The sequence below is a fragment of the Mastigoproctus giganteus genome, chromosome 8 (genome assembly GCF_048544385.1).
Source record: "Mastigoproctus giganteus isolate SK-2022 chromosome 8, ASM4854438v1, whole genome shotgun sequence".
NCBI lineage: Eukaryota > Metazoa > Arthropoda > Arachnida > Uropygi > Thelyphonidae > Mastigoproctus > Mastigoproctus giganteus.
In genome coordinates, this window is record NC_143582.1 from 23,103,231 (window position 1) to 23,115,388 (window position 12,158).

Below are 12,158 nucleotides of genomic sequence, written 5' to 3' on the forward strand. Positions count from 1 at the left end.
TCAAAACCAGTGAAATCATTTGGCAAACAGAACGTACTGCCATTGTTGACAGTGATTTCTAGCCAAGATGCAAATATATTTTTGATCGTATTTAAAGGGGTAAAAATAAATTGTGAAATGAAAAGTTTGAAAAACTATCACATGAAATTAAGAATACCAAACACTGTTGCATGTTGCCACTGACTGACTGAAGGGAGCTATTGGCATAGCAGCATATATGTAGAGTATGTGTCTAGGCTATTGAATGAGTTTTAATTTATATGTGCAGTAAATTTTCAACTTAAACTTAATTGAAACTCGTGCTAAATGAGGTATTGCTGTATACACTTGGGGTCGAATTAACAACAGTGGAGGAGGAGGAAAGGGATGTGGGATGAAGGTTTCTGAGCAGTGCAAGTAGGCAACCTATCGATGTTTTATTGAATGCTATCCTGTAGAGATAAGGTCATGATCCCACTGTATAAGCCAATTGTAAAACCACATTTGGAATACTGTGTTCGAGTGTGGAGACCATCTGAAAAAAGACATTGAGCTTCTTGGAAGGATCTAGAAACAGGCAACTTGCATGGTGAAATCAGCAAAAGGGCACCCATATGACAAATGATGGCTACAGCGCTTGGCAACTAAAGGCTCTGAGAGGGGTTAGTAAATTGAATGAAGGTGGCATTTTCACTGTTTTATCCTGGAATGTTTGGACTCAGTAAAATTTTATATATTTTGATAACATTTATGGTAATAAAAGGTATATAACTAATAAGCAATTTACTATTAGAACCACATAGGGAGGCTATCAGAGCAAAGCTGTACATAATTTAAATTTCAGTGCTGTATGGAATAAAACGGTACTATAATGCAATTGAGGCATTTATCTTTTTAAGCCTAGCCTTTATTAGTTTTGCTCTGTATATTCATACTGATTCCAGAAGCAATATTAAAACATGTACACCTTTCTCTTTCAGGCCATCTGCTAGCTCAGACTGATCTTACATATCTTTCTATATACAACCTCTACAGTAGAAAATATTTGTTGAGTTATTAATAAGATCAGGAGAATATAAGAAGGATTTATGATCAGGGGTAAGTATGGTTTGAAGTGTTGGTATATTATTATTCATAATTCTAATCGTTTACCTTAGTTTTTTTTTGGCTAAAAAAAAAAATTAAAAACTGCAGTTTGTTTTAGATGAGACAAATTTCTGCTCCACTAACCAAAGCACAAAACAAATGAACACACTACCCTTCTCTACACTAATCAATCTTTCTTATTTGATCACAGTGCTGTTTCCATGTGACACGGAACCTACATTTTTGCCAAGAAAAGCAAACTCTTTCTTATGCGCACTTATGAAATTGCAGGCATGCAAATGCCAACTTTGCTTCAAGCATAAAATATGAAATATTTGAGAAAGTGCAGTAAAATCAGAGCCACATGATTTTAGTGTTCTACATGCTTGTGGCTTGAGTATCAGCTTTCTGTTTAAGTACAGTACGGTTGCCATTTGCAGCAAAATGCCCACGTGGTTGAAACTTGATTACATTGTATGTCTTTGTTTTTTCTAATATTTATAAGAGATTTTTATTCTCTTATACTGAATTCACAGAATCATTTGAACACTGGGGGGGGGGGGGGTGTTTCTTTTTCTACATTGAAGGAGAGGGAAATAACTTGAATTGCCAAGCAGTTTTCTTGGGGCATCAGTACAATAAATTCATAGTTGCTATTTTGTGTTCACTTGTTGCCATTATTTTTTTTTCTGGTTTCATGTATCATTTTTTTTTTTTTTTTTTTTTTTTTTTGTACATATAAAATGCACAAAAATGTTTATGCTTTTGTATGTGTGAGCTAAAAAAAATATTTTGCTTTCTAACAACAAAAAGATCAAAAACTTAAAATACGAGAATTTACCTCAGAGGTAAGTTTCAGTATTTTAGGTTTCCATTCTTTTTATTGTCATTATAAGTAAAGATTATCCATAACATTAATATAGCCATTTCATGTTCTTTAACTCATATATATATATTTTTTTTTTCCCCCCACAGGCCAGAATGTGGTTTTGTTTTTTGTTTTTTTTATAAACGAAAGGAGGACATTACTTTAACAAATTCAAACTGGATTATGAAACCTCTTGTCTTCATTAGTAAGAATACCTTCAAGCATTTTGGAAATGTTTATAAGAAGATTGTATTTTTTACCATTTTGAATTATTTTTGTGCTGCGTGCAAAAATTACTCCAATGTTCTATATCTTCCGGTTTCAATTTTATTTTAAAAACTTCAACAAAAATAAGTTATTTACATTCTTGCTTCTTTCAACTTAAACTGATGTAATATAATTTGTGTATCTTCTAAAGCACTGTAAAAAAAAGAAGAAAAGATTAAAACATTGTTCTATTGATGAAGCCTATATTTTTTTATATGAAATGCAAACTTTCTGATACTAAAGAAAAGTCTAGGGAGGGATCACTACAGTTGTACATATGTTCTTTTGACTAATACAGGTAATCATTATATAATGTGAAAGAATTCCCCCTTTCTTGCAATTTTGAGTACAATACTATGCTCAAAGCTGTACCTTAATCTTTCTGCTGACAAGGGTCACTACTGTGAATCCGTATGCACCTGTCTGCCAAACTCTGTTCTGAGTGACCTTTACTGGTGCACTATTTTGCATGGTATTAATGCAGCTCTGTATGTGATTTACAAAACAAATGAACGTTCACTGACTGACTAGCACCATTCCAGTTTCTTGCAACCACAAGCAGGATTACAAATTACAGGGTTGCCTGAAGAACACAGTTATCAAATCAGATTTCTATTCCAGGTTGGTGTCCATTCTGGGGTCTTCCTCAAATAGAATTATCATGTTACAGCTTTTTCAAATTAATTTTATTTATCTAAAACTTGGTTTTAATCAGTTTTATAAAATTGCTTCAGCTGACACAAAATACATTTAATTGAACTTAGTTTCAAGGCCATTTTGCATAAAGTGTGCTAAATGTACAAACTTTTGAAATCTGTAAATGGGTGCTCTCATCCCTTATTTGTGTTTCCAACTACTACAATACAATTTTAATAGATGGAAACAAAAAATAACTCCGAATATATATTTTGTCAGCTGAAGATCTATAAATAAACAAATACACAGGATATTACTGCATATATATAAATTTTTCAAATAATTTCACTCTGATGGTATTAGTCAAGGTCATAAGCATAAACTATATGGGCACGAAGTTTTCATAATTCCACAAAAAATTTTTACTTTGGAGCCATAGGGCCTCACTACCATACATGTTTTGCAAACTCACAAATATTAATGATTCTTCTGAGAAGAAAGAATTTCTTAAAATTGTCCTATTAAGAACGAGAACCAAATATATCTATGAAATCTTCAGATAATAGAAAGTAATAATTTACTTTCTATTATCTGAAGAAAGTAATTTATTTAAAAAATTTTACTGCAGGTAAAAAAAAAATTGCAGATGAACCATCCGTGATTATCGTGGATGGTTCATCTACAATGAGATTGTAAAAATGGATTTACTGCACTACAAGATTTAAAGAAAATTCTATCCTAATCACTTGCCTAGCTACAAAAAAGAAATGAATGTTTAATAAATAAGCATTCTCACAGATAATGCTGCTGTCTAGTAGAAAAGTACAGGCAACTCACGGTTTCCAACGAACGAGTTCCATCCCAAGACGTTCATTATGTGTATCTTGCATTCCTAAGCTTTTAAAATATGTATTGTATACGCTAGGTTAGCAGCCAATTTAAAGCATTAAAACCATGCACTAAACATCTATACAATACGTTTTATTATAATGCATACATGCATTTTTTTACGTATCAACAAACTCGAAAATATTAACATTAATTGCAAAAAATAAATACCACGTGCACAGCTACACAATAGTGTACCCAGCAGTGCGTAGCACACGCTTCTTGATTAGAGCGGGGTTCGAGCCCGTCACCACCAAATACGGAGGATGCGGAAAGGTCAGGGAATGACCACCGCATATCCCGGAGCAATATGGCCTTAGTTGATAATGCTCCTAAAAACCAAATAAACAAACAGTAGTGTACCCCGCTTTACAATATTAATCCGTTCCAGAGACACCACCATATCGTGAAATTTTTTTTTTTTTTTTTTGGTAATTCATTCCATGACCTCAAAATTTGAAATATAACTAAGCTACTTATCTCTCTAAAAGGTCATTCTTATAATGGAAATTACACTACACTTTCATTGTTATATGTTCCGTTATAAGAATCAGTTTTGGAGGTCATGACCTAAAACATTAAAAACAATTTGCACTTTCCGGTTTATTGTAAACTCTTATTGCATTTGCAAAAATACTGATATCTGAAATAGTGCACTCCTTGTGCAACAAACCAACGAGTGCCGAGCCAATAATTAGTGATCAACAAGTGTGCATTTAGTCGATGCTAACGAAGAATAAACATTCTTTAGCATTTGTAAGCCATAAATAATTTCTTTATTATTATAATTTGCTTGATTTTACAGGCTACGTTTTCATTTCTTTCAATAAATCAATCATTGTTTAAACAAACTAATTAGCTAACTAATTTCATTGTTGAAAGTGTAACCCAGTTTTTAACATTGTCTCTGGGAAATAAATTCTCACTTTACAAGAGTGCACTAGGAGCGAATTAACTCGTAAAGTCGGGAACTACCTGTATAGTTATGTTCTTTTACTGTCTAGATTAGTTTTATTAACCAAGAAGGGTTCAGTAAAATTACCATATAATATTTTTCTGATAATTATTGCAATAAATACATATTTTTAAAAGTTTATTTAAATCTTACAATTACGTTTGCTATAAGTTTGGCATTTTGTTTTATAAGGAACTCTATTGGCAACTCTAGGAAATTTTGAATGAATTGTGACATTCGTTGTAGTGAACGTTCGTAACCCGAGGGTTGCCTGTAATAAAATTATACTCTATTTCTAACCAAGTGTATGCAACCTAAAATGATGTGAATGAATGAATGTTCACTGACTTTATATATTTTTCCTTTTTTTATATAATAAAGTGTATTTAAGATACTTTTTGTTTTCTTGCCCTCAGGCAATCACCTCCAGATTATTAATCCTTTTATGCATATAGCTCACACAGGCCTTAATTAAATTACATATAGATAAAATGTTTACATTCAAACCTCTTGCACTCACACCAATGCTTTTTAAGTCTAAAAAAAAAAAAAACACCATATACACTGTGCAATTAAAACATTATGACCACCTACCCAATAGGGAATATGTCCTACTGCCACACAGTAAGGTGTATGTGATGCAGGATCCAAACAAAAAGATTCATATCCAGTGAATTCAGCAGTCCAAGTGCCACCTGAAAGTCACTTTTGTTTTCAGTGAACCACTCTTGTGCAATACCAGCAATGTGGCAGAATAAATTATCCTACTAGAGCACACCTGTGCAGTCTAGGGGTACAATGACTTCCAGGAAAACATCCCCATTCCATAAAACCGTTTATGTTGCACTAGGGTATTGGAGTGATTCCTCTCTGCAGTGCGTCACCACACATTCCATCCACACAGCATAGAAGAAAACATGATTTGTTGAAAAGGGCAACTTTTTTTTTTTTTTTTTTAGTCATCAATGAGGCTGTTCAGATACAAACTTAGGTATTATTGACCAGGTGCCTACTCCAGTCAGCCCATACAGAGGAGGATCCATTGCATTGTGATCTTGGAAACACCACTAGCTGCCCCTTCAACTGCTGCTCTTTCCATTATCCACCCACTCTTAGATGGATAGTGTACAGAGCAGCAGTCCTTAACTAGAGCACTCCACAAACTGCCCACGAGATTCACAGTTTCCATAACATTACTACCCTTCGACCAGTACCTGACAATCATTCTTTTTTCAGAGTCCCTCAGAGCATGTGTTGAACAAGTATTTCATATGGACCACATACCACAAACTTGCAGTATCACATTTACCAGTTGTCAACCAGGACGAAAGAAATAGACAACTACTAAAACACAAGGGTGAGCACAGTGTTTTGACTGGGTGATATATAAGTTTGTCTGAAAACATTCGAGCTCTGTGTTTAACACAGGCCAGGTGGACAACTTTCATGAATTTGGAATTTTGCAATTTTAAATGCAAACAATTTGGAGTGTATAATCTAATAACCAGAACCTTGCACAACATCTATATACACTCAGTGATCACTGAATTATGTCCACCCCATCTGCAATGAAATTTGAACAGCTTCCTACAGCAGTGGTAATTTGCATCTGACTGTGCAAGTCAAAGCGATAAAGTTGCAGTTATAGGACGTAGTAAAGGTTGTTGTTGTTTTGGTTTTTAGGAACATTAGCAACTAAGGCCATATTGCTCCGGGATATGCAGTGGCCATTCCCTGACCTTTCCGAATCTTCCATATTTGGTGGTGACGTGCTCGAACCCCGGTCTAATCAAGAAGCATGTGATATGCACTAGTGCTCCTTCCCACCTAGCTACGGAGGTGCCTCCGTAGCTAGGTGGGAAGGAGCACTAGTGCGTATCACATGCTTCTTGATTAGACCGGGGTTCGAGCACGTCACCACCAAATATGGAAGATTCGGAAAGGTCAGGGAATGGCCACTGCATATCCCGGAGCAATATGGCCTTAGTTGCTAATGCTCCTAAAAACCAAATAACAAACAAACAAAGCGCCCGTAGTAAAGGTATCTCACAGTTTCAAAAGGGCATGATTTTGGGAGCTCGTGTCATGCTTCCATATTGGAAAATGCATGTCTTGTTGGTTGCTCATGGCCCACTGTGGTTAAGGTGTACAGAGAATGGTGTTGAATGGGTCAAATCACCTTCCACCAACAGAACTGTAAAAGGATTATGAAAGGTGGATGTTTGTGGTAAGCAAAAGGTGCAGGCATTGTACCTTTTGCTCAACGGCAGGTTGCCATGCAATACAATATGAAGAATGCAAGAACAATATCCCAAATGACATGTTGCATACTCAGATGTATGGGGTTTCCACAGCAGATGACCCAAGAGGCCCTCTCCTCACCGCTGATTGTCACCACCAAATGCTGTGGTGTCAAAAAGCTGGTTTAATACTGGAGGACTGGAAACAAGTGTGCTGGTTGGAGAGAAGTCCAAATATCTGGTGCAACATGTCATCAGACACCGTGTATGGTGCATAGAACAAGTTTATGAATCCACTGTGCACAGTGCCACTATCCAGGCAGTTGGTAGTGGCTGCTTAATATGGGGTATGTTTTGATGGCAAGAACTAGGACCCCTGGTGCATATGGACTAACGTTTCACTAGTGAAATCTACTGGCAGCTCTTGAGACCACATGCACCTTCCATGCTGCATTTTTTCCCAGACAGAAATGGGATCTTCCAAGACAATAAATGCACAGTGTCATTGGACCCCCATGTGCACAAGTGGTTTGAGGAATGCAGTGAAGGTATCACCCAACTTGACTGGCCTACATTTGCCTGACCTCAATCCAACTGAACACCTGGGATGTTTTGGAATGGGAAGTGAGGCGTATGAACATGCAACCATCTATTCTGACTGGAAATCCTTGCAGGTAGCATGGTTGCAGATCCCTATAGACATCTAGCAGCTGTTATCTGTGGAATGGTGGCCCAACATAGTATTAGAGGGTAGTCTTAATTTGGTGATCACTGTGTATATGTCCTGAAATTCTTTAACTATGATAAATTTCTCAAAGTTAATTAATTTTAAATAATAAAAGAAAGCACAGGGAAGTATTCTTAGCACAATTCAATATGGCTTAGCCTTTGTATCCACAAGTTACAAATGACTAATGTTTAACAAACATTAGAAGAGCATCCCCATTACATCAGAATAAGCCCTATAAAGCACATTGAATGAACATCTCTTGATTAACCTACAAACTTTATTCTAAGTATTAACTGTGAATACAATTAATATTTGCTTCTCTGTTTACCTCTTGTTATGATTGGTTAGATCAGCATTTCCCAAACTGTGTTCCATGAGATGTGAACAAATGTTGCGTGAAAAATCGTAATTAATAATTAAAAAAATAAAATAAATTTTGCATATTTGTAGCTACACCACTTTTGTATCATTATAATATTTAACAATTTTTTTTCCCTTTATTAATACTCTGATAATCAAATAGACCGCAGAACACTTTATTTTGGCAGGCTTTTACATAGAGAAGTATGCATAGAGGTAATGACATCTACGAAAAAATGTGGCAATGTAATGATCTAATATGCCATTCATATGCGATTTAGCCTGGAGTACATGGGTTGAAGGAGAGGAGGAAGAGAACTGATATAACTAAACTCACTTCCTTTTATAAATTTTTTTTGATAAAAAATTATTAGTATTTCGAAATATTATTAAAATATGTGACCATGGATTTGTGGTTGAAAAAAGGAACTTTAAAATAAGAAGCAAGTACTTCTAGTATTGCAATTGTGGTCGATGAAATCGAACACAATATTGTCACACTTCAAAGTGAGGATGAACAATCGCAGCCTTTTGTTCCCCAAAAATCTGAATTAAAAAACAGGAACCAACTAATAAAAGACCAAAACGAAAGCATGATGACAGTTATTTGAATTTCGGCTTTACATGTGTTGGAAATAAAGATGCTCCTGATGCACAGTGAACCGTATGTAATAAAATATTAGCAAACAGTTCTTTTGCTCCTGCTGAACTTGTGTTTCATAAGTATTCCGTGAATTGAAAAGTGTTCCATGACTAAAAAAGTTTGGGAAATGCTGGGTTAGATTATACCTACCCAATGAACTGGTGGAAAAAAAGTAAGCCGCATCTATTGATGCAGATTACTTTTTCCACCAGTTCAATTTTGGAATCTAACTAATAATAACAAGAGGCAAACAGAGAAGTAAATGCCACTTTGGTAGCCATCATAATTGCACTAATGCCTGCTTGAGTCTCCACTAAACACAGTTCAGCTTTCTCTCTCCTTTTCAGTGAGTGGAAACTCCATATATATTTACAATAGTATAACTCATATGCTGACTTTTGCAGATTGTTATGAGTAATCATAACCAATCTTATGTATCAAGCTGTTGGCTACTTTATATAATTATTCTTGCATTTTAATATTCCAGTTTGGGATAAGTTTAATTTAGCATCTCAATATAGGATACTAAAATTTAATATTACAATTGGGACACTAAATGGGAAAAAAAAAAAAAAAAAAAAAAAAACAACCAACCAATCCCTCAATTTCAATGATATCAGTAACATTCTGGAGGAATTCTATAAGAACTAGGATGCATTATTCTGGTTTTCAATTAGACTCACCACATTATTCTTCTCAAACCACTATTGGTTTGAGAAGAATAATGTATGTGTTTTGTGACATGAATTATCATGCTAAAGCAAATATAGCCTCTCTCTAGAAAATTGTTCAGAAAGTCACAAGCAGTTGCATTCATGGTTGCAATGAGCAAAAAAATAGCCCATACCATCACTGAACTTTGCTGTTAGTGCCAACTTTGTCAAGCCATTTGTTCAGTCCAGGTTCATCCATCTGATGCTTGGACTATGTAGTGTGATGTCTCCAGATCATATTTTGCCACTTCTGTATCATCCAACACTTTCATTCTCTGTGCCAGGATAGGCAGTGATGGATTCTGCTAAGAAACAGCTCCATGGCCATGGTAATCCATTTTATGAAGTGTTGGTTCTACACTTATCTCATCATTCAGAGTACTTTTCCTGTGTCCTCTCACTATCCATTTCAACTGTCAACATCCTCTAGACATCATTAATAGTGACTCATCTGGCTAGGTATGAATGACTGCATTATTTTCTGTTTTCCGTTAGCATAGCGTTTCTGACAGTTTATTCTGCGCATCCTGTTCTTTCTGTTAACTGCATATACCTGTTATGACAAACCTACTATTACACATCTTGCAAAGGAATCTAGGGGTCCTTTCCCTTTTTGTCCACCTCTCATGTGACTTCTGGAAAAGTTTCCAGGGGTGAGGTGTCCCAATATATTCAAGAGAATAATGTATTTATCTTTTCAGTGAATTTGTAGGTGTTACTTTAAATAAATAAAAATATAATTTAAAATGAAGACAATGCAAGTTTTAAGGACTCATTAAGTGTAATAGAATTTTTTAATAAATGCAAACATCACAACTACCATTCCCAGAAATGGTAATGTGTTTGAATGCTGTTCACATTTCAAGAATTACTTACCATCCTGGCCTGACTATTTTATAATAGCCTTCCAAAGACAAGTCTACTACAGTTGACCCTAGCCTTTCTGGATCACAGTTTCCTAAAATTCCTCCATCAAATATTACTTCTAGACTAGACCACAGCTCTTGGAATTCCTACGTATATATGAAATATGCATGGTGAAAAGTTATATATATAATCAATATTCACAATATACATGAACTAAATTTATTACACAGGGGCAATTAATCAAAAAAAAAAAAAAAATCACTCCTGATTGCATTTTAGTGGCTGTAAAAAGTTGGTTAGAAATTAATGCCACTTATTACTCCCTTATCCTCTTGTACATAATTTCCTTCCAAAAGTATACACTCCCTCAAGAACAGCCTGCTTATAAAAACACCACATCTTATTGAAACCTTCTATTAGTACTGCCTTAGAAGACATCTTGGGAAGAGGAAGCAATCTAAAGCTAAGTCCAATGAATATCTGAGTGTTTTTCAGAAATATCCTTACTGAGCATTCACATTTTCTGGTATTTAAGATCAGTGTGATAATGTCTAGTGGAGCTGTCCTCTTGAATATCAACATCCCATTTGCTTCTGGTCCCAGAAGACAAAACCCATTATGAGCAGAGTCTTAAACAGACCAAACAAATACTTCACTACATAAAAGTGTGCAATACAAAGGCATGAATAAATATTAAAATTAAATACAGCAGGCCCCCGTTATAATCCAGTTCGCTTTACGCTGATTCGTTATAACCCTGTTCTTAAATTATAACCCGTATCTGACTATAACGCTGTCACAGATCACTATAACGCTCTTTTACAGATTGCATTTTTGGCATATTTAACAAAATCGTTTCATTTGATGGAGTCGACAGCTTGAAAATGAATAGCAAAACGGCATTAAAACGTTTCCCACGCCGAGTGAAATTTTCTCGCACGCTAATTTAATTGCAGTACAGTGACTTGTTACGTAGTTCCGAGATCAACATTTTAAAAAATTATCAAGTTTATTGCTTGTAATATTTGCATTATATGCATTTATCCGAAGTCTAGTCATCGCTCAGTACAGCATTAGACATCGTGCGTAATGGACAGTTTACTCGAACATTTAATCATAATTAATGCAACCAACGCAGTTACATTTTCGAAGAATTAATAATGGCCGATAAAAATGAAAAAGCAACAACGACTGAGCGCAGTACGAAGGATATAAATGTAAGAAAAAGACTGAATTTGAAAATTAAATTAGACGTTTTGAAGCAAATCGATTCCGGTCAAAGACAAGCGGATGTGTGCCATAATTTAGGACTCGCAAGTTTAACTGTAAGAACAATTATAAAAAAAAAAATAAAGAATAAAAGAATTAATTAATTTTAGCAGCGGAAAAGATAGGTGTTCCACTGCAAGCAACTAGGGCTAGGCCGGCTATTAGGATTGAATAGAAAGACTAATTTTATTGAAAATAATATCCAATGCAGAATTCAGTTAAGTTAAATATTATTAAAGAAAACAAAAATGTGGAATCATTTAAAACTGGTAAGGGCTGGTTGAATAGATTTAAAATTTAGGGAGAAGCTGCAAGTACAGATCAAAAAGAACTTGTTAAAATTATTGAAGAAGGGTATTATGTGTTATACTGTACTTCTCAACAAGTTTTTAACATAGATGAAGCCGACCGGGCTAGCCAGGTGGGTAAAGTGCCTGCCTGGCAATCCAAAGGTCGCGGGTTCGAATCCCGCCTCGGGCTTGGATCAAAGTACTGCAAAAACCTTGGGAGGTGCATTATGGCCACAGAAGCAGATGCGCCAACAACTACCAAAAAAAAAAAAAAAAACCATAGGTGAAGCAGGACTTTTGTGGAAACGAATGCCTAAAAGAAGTTTCATATCGAAAGAAGAAAAAACATGTCAGGTTTCAAAGCGGC

The 12,158-nt window shown here is 35.2% G+C and overlaps 2 protein-coding genes across 2 annotated transcripts in view; one reads left to right on the forward strand and one right to left on the reverse strand.

Annotated features, from left to right (window-relative positions):
- LOC150081361 (splicing factor, proline- and glutamine-rich-like) overlaps positions 1–1,077 on the forward strand; it is a 266,228-nt gene extending 265,151 nt beyond the window's left edge. The window contains exon 10 of the mRNA XM_090379723.1: positions 960–1,077. The gene's annotated coding sequence lies outside the window, so the exon portion shown is untranslated. The remainder of the gene's footprint in view (positions 1–959) is intronic.
- A 1,215-nt stretch (positions 1,078–2,292) lies between these two features.
- Tcs1 (Threonyl-carbamoyl synthesis 1) overlaps positions 2,293–12,158 on the reverse strand; it is a 37,470-nt gene continuing 27,604 nt past the window's right edge. Inside the window, exons 4-5 of the mRNA XM_090380183.1 lie at positions 10,242–10,378; positions 2,293–2,353 (exon numbers count right to left, since the gene is read on the reverse strand). Coding sequence (XP_090236309.1) covers positions 2,293–2,353; positions 10,242–10,378 — 198 coding nt within the window. The remainder of the gene's footprint in view (positions 2,354–10,241; positions 10,379–12,158) is intronic.